This window comes from Taudactylus pleione, unplaced genomic scaffold, assembly GCF_031769625.1.
Source record: "Taudactylus pleione unplaced genomic scaffold, aTauple2 ptg000015l, whole genome shotgun sequence".
NCBI classification, from domain to species: Eukaryota; Metazoa; Chordata; class Amphibia; order Anura; family Myobatrachidae; genus Taudactylus; species Taudactylus pleione.
The window spans coordinates 11,670,705-11,684,758 of record NW_028284417.1 but is presented as its reverse complement, the minus strand read 5'-3'; the positions used below and the strand labels follow the sequence as shown (position 1 = coordinate 11,684,758).

At 44.5% G+C, this 14,054-nt stretch overlaps 1 protein-coding gene across 1 annotated transcript in view; it reads left to right on the top strand.

Annotated features, from left to right (window-relative positions):
• PHIP (PHIP subunit of CUL4-Ring ligase complex) overlaps positions 1–14,054 on the top strand; it is a 228,528-nt gene that overhangs the window by 155,604 nt on the left and 58,870 nt on the right. The window contains exons 21-25 of the mRNA XM_088471636.1: positions 223–363; positions 702–796; positions 1,849–2,074; positions 11,473–11,592; positions 13,092–13,199. Coding sequence (XP_088327762.1) covers positions 223–363; positions 702–796; positions 1,849–2,074; positions 11,473–11,592; positions 13,092–13,199 — 690 coding nt within the window. The remainder of the gene's footprint in view (positions 1–222; positions 364–701; positions 797–1,848; positions 2,075–11,472; positions 11,593–13,091; positions 13,200–14,054) is intronic.

Below are 14,054 nucleotides of genomic sequence, written 5' to 3'. Positions count from 1 at the left end.
AATTGCTTGAATTTGATTTGTGGTTTAATTTCAGTATTCTTTAGCTTAAAATTTAGTTAATTAAAATTGTAAAGCTAAAAAAATAAAAATGACTTCTACATTTTGGTTTATTACAGAAAGTTTCACTGTTTGAATACTGATCTAGCATCTATCAGAAATTTAGTTTTTCCTCCTTGAACATGAAAATGTTTTGGTGCATTCTGTTTTGTTCTCATTGCTCAGAACCTTTCTCAAGAGCTGTCGCTGGAACCTGGAGATTCAAGAAAGCAGCAGTCTAGCCAGCACAACTATCGCACCAGGGCTACCCAAGAGGAACCTGCTGAGCAAATGGAGGACATGGAGAATGAAAATAGCTCATCAGATGTGAGAATTGAATTGATTTTGTTTATATGGCTTTAGTTCCTGGTCTGTCCTTTTTTTGCAATCATAGTGATTATGTGAGAATGTTGTTTTTAGTTTTGGATTTTTGTGTAGATGCTTTCTATTATTTTGCTTTTTGCATAAATATTTGTTCTGTTCTTTAATTTAAGTACAGAACAAATAGCTTTTTAAGTGGTTGTAATTCTATTTTCTATCATCCATGGAGGGCACTGGAGACACTGGTCTTGCCACCAGCAGTGCTCCAGTATCTCCAGTGCCCCCATGGCATCAAATAAAAGGATTTATTTGGCGAGTCCACAAATACTGTTTTTGCTGACTAGGATGCAGATGCTGAAAGTGAAGTAGTAGTGGCCAGTGGTGCAACATCAGACGATGAAGAAAAGCCAGACTGGAACAGTGATGGCAGTAGTTCAAGGTAAATGATGGACTGCTTCTTACACTGAAATAGGATTAATAAAAATAGCTAATGAGATCCTGTTTTCCTCTGACAGCTAATGAGAACACAAATTTATGTTTCTAATAACTCCCTTACACTAGAGTAACCGTACTTTCTTCTTAGGCCTTTTTTTGTTTCTTTAAAAAAAAATGTGTGTTTGATACAGGAGGTTTGGTTCAATTTTCTGTTTAGTGTTTATTCCCCCAGTGACCAGATGGGCATATTTGTGGGGAGGGGTTATTACGGATTTGTGTTTAAGAACTTTTTACCATTGGTAACCTATTGTTACTGACCAATCCTACTAGTGCTACTTGACCATGAGGCAGTCACCAAATGTTGGGCGCAACCAGGGTTGTTGGAGAACAATTGCTGCCAGCAACTGGAAGAACTTAATTATGCATATAGCCTTTTCTGGTGGTTGTGCCTGATCCATTGTGGTCTCTTGCTTTAGATATTTTGTTGGCACCCTCCACGTTAAATGTGGCTCCAGGTGGGTGAGTCTCGGTCCAGCCGAATCTTGCCCGACATGATATCAAATTGAGCCTTTCAGAGGGCAGCGCACCTTTAAAATGTATTAGAATCCTGACAGATCTATAAAAAAGAAAAAAAAAAAAAAGTGGGGGGGGAGGTGTGATTGTGTCAGGTGCTTCTGCTTCCACTGCACTGGTGGGGTTTCAGGAATCGCCCCTCTCTCACGTAGAACCTCAATGCAGTACAGCCAGATGTACCTCAAACCCCATTGGACCATCAAGGCGAGTTTTAAATATATTCAAGACAGTTGTTGAACATGTTTAAAACTCATCCACTTAGCTTCACTGCACCTGGAATGTCATCTTGTGAATTATGGCATAAGGAGCAGAAGCTCTAGCACATTATGTATTCATGCATTTAACACTGAAGGAACCTTAATGAAGGACACCTAAGTTGTTTAAAAGCACTGCAGGGCTGTAGTGAAAAGAGAATTCAGCCATGGTGACATTTTTATTATATATTTTAATTGAAGCTTGTTTTAAGAAATTCACATCTTACAGTGACTACTCAAGTGATTATTCAGACTGGACTGCTGATGCTGGAATCAATCTGCAACCACCAAAGAAAACGCCTAAGATTAAAAGCAAGAAAGCTGAAAGCAGCTCTGAAGATGAAGAAGGAACTGAGAAATGTAAACAAAAACAAAGTAGAAAGGAAAGCAAGAAGGCAGTTGACGAAAAAGATGGACCATCACCAAAGAAAAAGAAGCCGAAAGAAAGGAAGAAGGTAAGGACCCCTATTTCTGTTGATATAATTCCATAATTTTGACAGGAAGAAGTAGCATTTCTCAGTCATCCATTTGGGGTATACTACTGTATATTGGGGTGCAGAGGGTGCTTTTTATGCAGCCGAGGAAAAAGAAACCTCCAATTATATGATCACTAAGCCTCTCCACCTGAGATAATCTGTTTTTACTTTGTGCCCATGTAGTAGGGCACATTTTTTTCTTTAGAATAGCTTTTTTTAATTTTTTATTTTTTTTGCACCTCATGCAGTGTACAGGTGTTCAATAGAACATCTAGAAATTTTCCAACAGGGAGGGGTCATCCCGGTAGTTGATATGATGGCCTCTCGACCGAACCACAAAGTAGATCGTTATTGCAAAATAACTCAAAATCCAAAGGCTTTTTGAGTGGATGTAGTGACACTTCCATGGCATTACAATCTAGTCTGTGCCGAGTTCCAACCATTCTAATTGCTACAGATTTTCCCAGAAGAGCATTGTATACAGACATCCAAAAAATGTCCACCAAACCACCGTGGCGTCTACCATTCAGGGGAGAGAGCTCTTAAGTCAGGGTCCCTTCTTTTACCAGGTTTTAACCAGTTTGTCTTTAAAGGCATGGATGTTGGTGCCACAATTCATAGAAAGGAAAAAAAAAAAAGGTTTTCAGATAGCTATCCAAACAATAAGAGCCAGGTAACCATCCTCATCTAGTTTTACCATAGAGTGTGGAAAACATGTTTTTCCCTATCCACATTTAGATTCCCTAGTTTACTTTCTTTTTTTGCAAGAAGGTCTGGATTTAGATTTTTCTAAATCCAGACCTTCTCTTAAAGCACAAGTTTCTGCTTTATCAATTTTTTTTTCCTGTGTAACCTGGCCACAATCCCAAAGTACAGACTTCTCATACAGCATCCATGTGTACCTCCAGTAACTATGGGACCTCTCCAGATCTAATTTTTCATGCAAATAAGGCAGTACTCCATACTTAAACCAAGGTAATGTCACATTTTCATCTCAATCAAGACATTATCATGCCGGCTTTGATACCGGAACATTCCTCAGATAGTGATCAGTCTCCATCTTCTTGATGGGACGAGACCATTGCGTATATATCTGGGCAGGCCTTTGTCTATCAGCAAGATAGACTTTTTTTTATTTCTATTATATGACGCTCAAAAAAGAGGTTGGCCAGCTTTTAAGACGTCAGTTGTGCTATGGATTACAGCGCTTCACTTTTTCCACATTTTATGTTCCAAAATGGAATAAATTCATTTTTGTCCTCAAAATTCTACACACAATACCCCATAATGACAACGTGTAAAATGTTTTTTTGAGATTTTTGCAAATTTAAAAAAAAAAAAAAAAAACCCTAAGAAATCACATGTACACAAGTATTCACAGCCTTTTGCCATGAAGCTCAAAATTAAGCTCAGGTGCACCCTGTTTCCACTGATCATCCTTGAGATGTTCCTACAGCTTAATTGGAGTCCACCTGTGGTAAAATCAGTTGATTTGACATGATTTTGAAAAGCAGCCTGTCTATATAAGGTCCCACACTTGACAGTGCATGTCAGAGCACAAACCAAGCATGAAGTCCAAGGAATTGTCTGTAGACCTCCGAGACAGGATTGTCTCGAGGCACAAATCTGGGGAAGGGTACAGAAATATATCTGCTGTTTTGAAGGTCCCAATGAGCACAGTGGCCTCCATCATCCGTAAATGGAAGAAGTTTGGAACCGCCAGGACTCTTCCTAGAGTTGGGTGGCCATCTAAACTGAGCGATCGGGGAAGAAGGGCCCTAGACAGGGAGGTGACCAAGAACCCGATGGTCACTCTGTCAGAGCTACAGCATTCCTCTGTGGAGAGAGGAGAACCTTCCAGAAGGACGACCATCTCTGCACCAATCAGAAGCCACTCCTTGGTAAAAAGCACATGGCAGCCCGCCTGGAGTTTGCCAAAATGCACCTGAAGGACTCTTGACCATGAGAAACAAAATTCTCTGGTCCGATGAGACAAAGATTGAGCTCTTTGGCGTGAATGCCAGGCATTCTGTTTAGAGGAAACCAGGAACCACTCATCACCAGGCCAATACCATCCCTAAAGTGACGCATGATGGTGGCAGCATCATGCTGTGGGGATGTTTTTCAGCAGCAGGAACTGGGAGACTAGTCAGGATAGAGGGAAAGATGAATGCAGCAATGTACAGAGACATCCTGGATGAAAACCTGCTCCAAAGCGCTCTTGTCCTCAGACTGGGGCGACAGTTCATCTTTCAGCAGGACAACGACCCTAAGCACACAGCCAAGATATCAAAGGAGTGGCTTCAGGACAACTGTGAATGTCCTTGAGTGGCCCAGCCAGAGCCCAGACTTAAATCCGATTGAACATCTCTGGAGAGATTTGAAAATGGCTCTGCACCAACGCTTCCCATCCAACCTGATGGAGCTTGAGAGGTGCTGCAAAGAGGAATGGGTGAAACTGCCCAAAGGTAGGTGTGCCAAGCTTGTGGCATCATATTCAGAAAGACTTGAGGCTGTAATTGGTGCCAAAGGTACATCAACAAAGTATTGAGCAAAGGCTGTGAATACTTATGTACATGTGATTTCTTTTTTTTTTTTTTTATTACATTTTTTTTACACATTATGGGGTATTGTGTGTAGAATTTTGAGGAGAAAAATTATTTTGTTCCATTTTGGAATAAGGCTGTAACATAGCAAAATGTGGAAAAAAAGAGAAGCTTTGCGAATACTTTGCGGATGCACTGTATGTCTACGAGCTAACAATCATATACTTTGGAAAAAGTTCAGATTCCTGATTGTGTCACGGCACACTCTACCAGGTCAGTGAGCACTTCTTGGTTGGTACGCCATGGTGCCTCATTGGAACAGCTGTGCTGGGCCACTGTTTGCTCGTCCGTCCATACATTTACTAAGTTTTAAAAATTCTATGTATTTGTATGTAAAGACGCCAGTTAAGGTTTTAAAGTTTTGCAAGCTGCCTCAACTGAGCTTTCTCTCCCTTAGGGGGCAGCTTTGAAACATCCCCAATGTACAGTCCCAATCCCCAAACATCCTCCAAATGGGTCATTGCAAAAATAGTATTCCTTCTTCAGGGTCCATAGGGCTCCACGGGGAGACATTGGGGTGTAGGTGGGACCTGGAGGACAGGACACCAACAGCAAAGCTGTTCAATCTCAGGATGCTTCGGTCCTTCCCCCTATATCCCGCCCATAGCTTGAAGGAACTTCAGTATCGTTTGTGTCCGGCAGGAGCTGGACCACCATTATAACAGGGCTGCATTAAGCAGCCCAAGCTCTTTTATAATTTAATTTATTTAATTTTTTTTTTTTTTTTTACTATAACGAGCGAGCAGCACCAGACTCTCTCCTCCGTACGTCAGTGCTGCCGTCACATCACCCCTCCGAGGCGCCGTGACTCCAAGCCTGTGCTAGGTACTCCTGGCGGGGATCTGAGGGGGACTAGCTAGCTGGCTCCTCGAACCCCAGACTGCAGCCGGGAATTCAGGGGACAGGTAAGGCGGAACCCCGTTTGTGGGGATCTGCATTGTTGCGCAGTCCTTCCTCCTTTCTCAGGAGACAGACCGGAGCTGCTGATGTGGACACTGGTGCGCCCACGACTCCATTAGACCACCAGGGCATATAACATACTGGCGCAGGGCATATGTAAAGACCCGGTGGTTAATGTCAGCAAGGGGAGAAGGTGCTCTCCCTGCAGCCCCTCCCCTAGTCCAGGCCGCCATACCACTGTTGTCTTGGTGTTCCCTGGGCTGCTCCTCTCTCATCCTCCGCCCCCCCCCCCCGATCCCCCCACCACCATCATCAGAGACCTCTATATATCATATATCTCTCTGTGTGGTTGATTTTTAGTGCTCATTGTAAACATGTAATGTATTTCTGCATTGTATGTGCTAGCGCTAATCTCTACTTTCTATACTGTACAGCTTACACCTTTCCCTTCTACTATACCCTGACATACTAAGGTATAGGGAGTTCATTGTACCTCACATTTCCCATATACTTTTGAGTGCAATCACTTACTTCATAATGTGGTTGCACGCTACACTCTGCCATATTATCCAGGGTGTTCACTGCACTGTATTATACTGTGTATTTTGTTATTCTTGTGGCTATGGCTGGCAGAGGAAAGAACAACAAGCAGCCTGATGCTGCTCCTCCTACTCTGGTGTCTTGGAAGTCCTGCTCTGCGGGCTTAGCCACAAAGGACTTAATTGAGGATGGTCTCTCTCTCCCTCAGGACCCACCCTGGGCTGCCTTTTCATAAATGCTGGCAAAACTTGTGGACCAAGTAGTAGTCCCTGTGGTAGCTCCCCCTTTGGGATGGCCACAGCAGGTACTCCCTGCAAATCCTTTGCTTCCCCCATGGGTAGACATACTATCTACCTCAGTACAGAGTTTGGCTAATACCTCTATGGTTTTTCAGCAAATGCTGCAAAAGGGAAATCCTTTACCTACTAAACCTACTATATCTTCCCAATCCACACAGTTATCTGATTCTGAGATCTCATCTGGGGAGGCAGAAGACGCAGATCTCTCTCAATCCGACTCAGTCTCAGGAGAAGAGGAGCCACGCTCTACACTAAATATACCTGCTCTTGTGAGAGCTGTTAAAACTATTCTACAAATAGAAGAGGATGAACACGCGACAAAAGGTTGTTGTATCAGTTTTTCTCACTCTGACCAGCTTATCTGATCACATGAGCGAAGCTTGGAATATGCCTGGTAAAAGGTTTCAGATTCCAAAACGGTTCAGTTCCTTTTACCCTCTTACAGCTACTGATTGTACTGAATGGGAAGTTCCCCCAGCAGTATATTCTCATGTAACACGTCTCGTTAAAAATGCCACTTTACCCATTCATACTGCAACCTCCTTGAAGGAGACTACAGATAGATAGACTTGTAGAAGCTTGTCATAAATCTATATACTCTTGCAGGAGCAATTACTCGTCCTGCTATGGCTATGGCCTGGGTGGTAAAAGCCATTGAGAGTTGGGCAAAGGCCCTAGAAGAGATTTTTCCTCCTGATGCTTCGAGGGAACAGCTGTCCTACATATCTCGCATTACAGATGCAGCCTCCTACTTAGGTGAAGCAGCTATGGATACGGCTCTCCTGGCCTCCAGAATATCTGCCACTTCGGTAGTGGCCCGCCGTATTCTTTGGCTACATTTCTGGAAAGCAGATTCAGAATCAAATCAGGCTCTAGAGTCTGTGTCTTATTCAGGAGACATCCTATTTGGTCCAGGATTGGATAAAATTGTGACTACTTTGGCAGCTAACAAGATGGCGTTCCTACCCTCTGCAAATAAATGCAAAGCCTCGGACGTCATCCTTTCGGTCCTTTCGCCCTCAAGGAAAAGCCAAGGGTCAGTCTTTTCCACAACAGCCGACATCAACCAAGGCCTCCAAGCCTAGGGCCAAACAGGGCTGGGCTACTAGATGTCCACCTGCCAAGTCTGAATACAAGCCTACAGCCTGACGGGACGGGACGGGCCTCTACCTGGGAGGCCGACTTTTTCTTCAATTCGCACAGGTTTGACATCAAACCTCCTGGGTGAGGGAACTGGTCTCCCACGGATACGCCCCCTCATTCCTGAAGCGACCCCCCCCTCCCCCCAGTAGTTCTTTTGCACAGGACCTCAATCGGACCCAACAAACGCCCTGCTGCTCCAAAAAGCCATTCAGTCTCTGCTGAATTCAGGAGTAATAATTCGGGTCTCCTCACAATGGGGCAAGGGCTTTTTATTTTACCCTTCTCTTCGGTCAGAAGCCCAATGGGTCTCATCGGCCTATCCTCAACCTCAAATCTCTAAACAAGTTTATCAGGGTGCCCAGGTTTCATATGGAAACCCTTTGTTCCATTATCCTAGCTATGGAGCCTTGGGATTATATGGTATCTCTAGACATTGAGGATGCTTAGCTACATGTACCTATAGTGCCTTTTCATCAACAATAGCTCTGGTTTGATATACTACAGCAACATTACCAATTTCAGGCTATACCGTTCGGCCTTTCAATGCCCCTCCCGGGTCTTTAGCAAGATCGTGGCAGTTATGGCGGCCTCTCTTTCTCGTCAAGGGATCAGACTGCTCCCATACTTGGACGATCTCTTGCTCTTGGCCAGCTCACCAGAGACTCTTCACCGCCATCTACAGGTAACCATTGCCTTTCTACAAATGCACGGTTGGCTGATCAGCTGAAAAAAATGTTCCCTAACACCCTTTTGAAAGGATGGTACGTTTGGGAGCCCTGCTGGACTCTCTAGTTCAGAGAATCTTCCTAATGGCAGACAAGATTTCCGCAACACAGCAGACTATGCAGACTGCTCCACAATCGCCGAGTGTGAATTCACTCTGCAATGCCGGCCTTTGTATCAATGGTTTCCACCGTCGACATGGTGGAGTTCGCCCAGTTTCACTCCAGGCCCCTACAACACCTGATCCTCTCCAGGTGGAATGCTACTCCATCTGCTCAAATCCTAGACGATGAGCCTCCCGCCAGAGGTTCACCTGTCCCTAGCCTGGTCGCTACAGACTTCCCATTTGAACAAGGTTCGTCCCTTTTGGATCACCACAGAAGCTAGCCTCCGAGGGTGGGGCGCAGTAACCGGCCAGCACTGCTTTCAGGGTCGACGGTCCCCAGTCGAGGCAGTGTTGCCAATCAACATCATGGAATTTCGAGCCATCTACAGAGCTCTCACTCTGGCTCAGGATATTCTGAAAAACAGGCTAGTACAAGCACAGTCCGACAATGCCACGGCTGTGCCCTACCTCAATCACCAAGAGGGCACCTGAAGTCAGTCAGCAATAACAGAAGTGTCCCGCATGCTCACAATCTCCCAGCCCATCTCCGCGGTGTTCATTCCGGGGATTCTCAATTGGGTAGCAGATTTCCTCAGCAGTCATAACATGCATACATGAGAATGGTCTCTACAACCAGAAGTATTCAGCTTCTAGTGGACAAATGGGGTCTTCTGGAAGTGTATCTCATGTCCTCAAGACACAACAACAAACTTCCAATTTATGGAGCCAGAATACAGAACCCCCGACGCGGCCTTCACAGAGTGCTTCGAAAGTTCAGACAGGAGGGGGGCACAGTCCTGTTCATAGCTCCGGCTTGGCCCAGACTTCATTGGTACTCCATTCTTCAAAGGCTCTCTATAGACGTTACTCTTCAACTTCCTCTGCGAATAGACCTGTTGTCTCAGTATCCTAGCCCGTCAGCCATTAGGAAGGATGTCTCAAGAGCCAAACCTTTAAAGACGAAGGGTTTCTCCAGCTCTGTGGTCCAGACCATGCTCCGAACACGTAAACCGGTTTCTGCCAGGATTTACCGTAGAATATGGCATACATATTTCCAATGGTGTGCTTCAAGAAACTGACCCGCAAGTCTTTAAGGTTTCTCGAATTCTTGCCTTTCTTTGGATCTAGGCCTCCGCCTAGCATCTCTGAAAGTGCAGGTCTCTGCTTTGTCTATCTGGTTTCAGTGCAAAATTGCTACTATACCGGATGTTCACACCTTCATGCAAGGTGTTCTATGTATACATCCTACCTTTGTTCCTCCTGTGGCTCCATGGGATTTGTCAGTGGTGCTCCAAGCACTTCAGGAACCTCCATTCGAATCCATGGAATTGGTGGATGTCAAGTGGCTCACTGCGAAGACTGTTTCTTCTGGCTATAGCGTATCCCGTCGTGTATTGGATTTAGGGGCGCTTTCATGCCCCTTTTTTAAAATTTCATCAGGACAGGGCTGTCCTTTTTATACACGCCCAGGTTTCCTTGCCAAGGCTGGTTTCTCGCTTTCACCTGAATGAGGAAATTGTGGTTCCGGCCTTTCATTCACCAGACCTCTCGGCAGGTGAGGCCTCGTTGGATGTGGTCCATGCTATAAAGATCTACGAGTACTGCACTACTTCTATCAGGAATTGTACTCCCTTTTTGTCCTATATGGATTCCAGAAGAAGGGATGGCCAGCTTACAAACAGACTCTGGCCAGATAGATTCGCTTGACTATATCACAGACTTAAACACAAACTGGCCTTCCTGTTCCGGCTTCAGTATCTGCTCATTCTACTCGCTCTGTGGGTCCCTCATGGGCGGCCCGGCGTGGCGCCTCTGCTGAACAGCTGTGGAAGGTGGCCACCTGGTCTTCTGTCCACACCTTTCTTAGGTTTTATGCCTTTGATACATTTGCCTCCCAGGATGCTTCCTTCGAGTGTAGGGTTCTCCAATCAGTTCAGGAGCGTTCCCGCCCTTGACAACTGCTTATGGTCATCCCCAATGTCTCCCTGTGGAGCCCTATGGACACTGAAGAAGAAAAGGAGATTTATGGTAAAAATTACCTTGGTTAACTTTCTTCGAAGTCCATAGGGTCCACAGGGCACCCGCCCTGACGCTCCTAGCTTCTATGGGTTTCTTCTCCTGGTCAGTTGTTTCCTTCTCTGTGTGAGAGTGTGATTCCTCAGTGTACCAGTCTTCCTTCTCTCATATCCTGCTCCTGCCTCGGGAATGTTAACTAAACTGAAGTGCCCTCAGGCTGTGAGCAGGGTATAGTGGGAAGGACCGGAGCATCCTGGGATTGAAAAGCTTTACTGTTGGTGTCCGGTCCTCCATGTCCCACCTACACCCCAATGTCTCCCTCTGGACACTTTGGACTTCGAAGAAAGAGCGTTAACCAAGGTAAGTTTACCATAACTCTCTCTTTTTTGGGGCTTCCCTTGAAATCTGTTTCTCTGAGTCCATGTGGGGGACTCTGCGATCCCTCCCTAGTTTTTCAGGTGGTTGCTATGTATGTTGATAGTTGTTAGGACTTACAGTATGTTTTTTTTTGTTACTATACTGATTATCTCCAGTGGGGGGGGGGGTATAGAGAGAAGGGGCTTAGGGACCATAGAATTGCAGTTCTTTTTGTGCCCTGCTCCAGCACTAGCACCCTCTACATTTCAATGTACAGCAGTGTCCCCAAAATGGACTCAGAGAAACAGAGTTTACAGTAAGTACGAAATTCAAATTTTTTTTTCTGCTACCCGCTGGTGGTTTCTACTTGGTCTGTGTGTAAGGTTATTTTGCGGCTGTTTTCAAATGACCATAGCTTGGTACACCCTAGCCTGTCTCTCTTTTTCTGGTCCTTACCTGTTTTTACAGCAGTTCTTTCCTGCTTTTGGTTAATTCTGCTTGACGCTTGCCTGTCTTTATTGAACTATGCAAACTGTTTAGACATGAATTTACCTAGTAATAGAGAAAGAGAGTAAGAACTAAACATACAATGCATCCTTCAGCACTTTTTCAATTTGCAGACCATACAGGTTATATAACTGCTTCCCTTTTTAAACATTCTCTGAATAAAACTTTTCTGCCCTTTAGCGGTTACCAGTTTCAGCATTAACTGAACAAGGCTTAACCCTGGAAGAATGGCTGCCTTCTGCATGGATAACAGACACTGTTCCTAGGCGATGTCCATTTGTACCACAAATGGGTGATGAGGTTTGTTATTTTGTGCATATTTTTCTGTACCTTTTTCATTTTGAAAGGAAAAAAACTAAATTTTTTAGCATTTAATTATTTTGTAGAAGTGTAACTCCTTCACATAGCGGGATCAAAAAATGTAATGTCAAGTTTATATTATTGACCAAGTGCAGTGCTATTGCAGCTATTCATCATAGTGAATGTCTCGAGTTTTTGTTTTGTATTGTGGCCAGGAGCTGATTTGTTCAGTTCCTGGCCATAAGCAGGAATTTAATAAATCAGTTGGTCTATAACTGAATAAATTGAGATTGGTGTAGATCAGTCAGCTTCTATATTATCAACATTAACAGCTGTAAGCACAGCATCCAATGATAGCTGACATGTGGCACTTTCTAGCTAGTATTTGGGAGTTGGTAAAAATCCCCCTATTAACTATGTCAGGGGTCTGTCAAGGAAAATTGACAGTCCATACTATCTCAATTGTTACCTTGTACACTTTCTTCTGGTCGCTTACTTGTGGGGATTTCTTAGGATTGAGGAAGCACTTAATTGTAGTCTACATAGTCTCGTTGACCAGCAGATTTTTCTTCAATGGGACAGATTCCTAAATTTTCCACATATGAAAGTGTTTCCTATGAGGCAGTTGCAAGACTGCTTTTAGTCAGAACCTTTCCATAGCTGTGTCTCGTTTGAAGCTTAGACAGGACAGCTGCATGGTGATCCTAAATCCAGAAAAACTTGGTGAAGGTTTTTATGGAAGGGAGTAGTTCTTCTGTGTGTTGTGTCTAATCTATTTGAATGGTGTTTAGAACAGGAGGGAATGGGTATGTAATGCCGGCTGTCGGGATGCCTCCTGTCACAATACCGACAGCGGCATCCCGATGGTTGGTATCCCGACGAGTCGGGTAAGTATACTTACCCTTCTTCCCCTAATCCCCCCTAACCCTCCCTTCTTGTAGCCTAACCCTCCCCGTTAGTTCCTAAACCTAAGTATCCCCCCTTCATGCCTAACCCCCACTCCCCCCACCCCCAGTAGTGTCCCTGACCCTAACCCTTCCCCCTAGGGGTGCCTAACCCTAGCCTCTCCCTCTCACAACCTACTCTCTGTCTACTACAGTGGAGAAGTGTCTCTTCAATTATAGAATGTTAGACTGGAGCTGAAATTTTATACATTGGGGATAGTCTCCCTTCCAGCTTCATCTCTTCTGCAACAAGCCTTTAGGCAATATTAGAACCAAAAGATTGCCCTAAGGCCCTAATTATATGGTGAGGAAACCAGGTTGTACTTGTAGAACCATTCTGCATCTGATACAATTACTTATTAGTACAAATTCAAGATCAGAAGTAATATATCTTGTAAAAGCGCACACACACAGATGGATCTGTAGTTTGTCTGCCATAAAATTCTATCTCTCTGTTTAAACTTATTTTTTTTAAGTATATTAAGTTTATTTTCTCCCATTGTGTACCTTTCATGTTAATTTTTATTTTATTTTTTTAATATATATGTTTTACAGGTGTACTATTTTCGTCAAGGCCATGAAGCCTATGTAGAGATGGCCAAAAAGAATAAAATTTATCGGATCAATGCTAAGAAACAACCCTGGCATAAAATGGAGTTAAGGGTAAATTTTTGTAAATGTTAAATGCACTTTACTCAATAAGTACAGCTCTTCGACTAGAATAAAACAGTTTTACACTGTGAATATATTTCATGCTGGCATAAATGCATTTGGTTAATTTGCTGGATACATTTAAAAAAATTGTTTCTCTTTAAAGGTATATAGTGCCTTTCACTTCGATTGTTCTAACCTCGATAAAATCTGGTGGAGGGTCTGATATGCATGTAGGCTTCCCCAGAGGGACAACGCGGGTGGCAGGTTTTACCTAGGGACAGCGAGGTTACTGCTTCCCCCGATTAGCGGGGGAGTGAGAGAGATCTGCGGCCCCTCTGCCCTCCCCTGCTTGCACTGTATAGCGGAGCTGCAATAGCTCAGCAGGCTAATGCAGCTACCTTGGTCCTTTATTTTAGAAGGTCCCCGGTTCTAATCCTGGCATAGATTTTCTACACTGAGCGCTAGCTTTAGAGGGGGGCGGAGCTACTGAGCATATAGTCGTTGGTCCCAAGGCATTCTCCCTCTAAGGGGGGACTGTACAGCAGTACTGGCAAGCCTTGCAGGGATGCTTCCTGCACTCTATGCAGGGACACAGCACTCCTACACTGTGACAGCATGGTGCCTTGTCATGGCTGTCATTAGCAGTGAGAGCCAGCCGGGAGTGGTCACCACCTCTCTTGGCTCTAATGCCCAGAGGTGAGGTTAGTTTGTTGCCGGTTTAGACTGGCCGGAGTTAGCGCCGGGGCTCTGTTCCCAGGGGCGAGGGGGCGGGGCTTAGGTCCCGGGAGAGGAGCTGGCGCAGCCTTTATTCCCAGCCTCTCCCTCAGTGGGGCGCACTACAGCACAAGTTTATGAAGAGCTAAG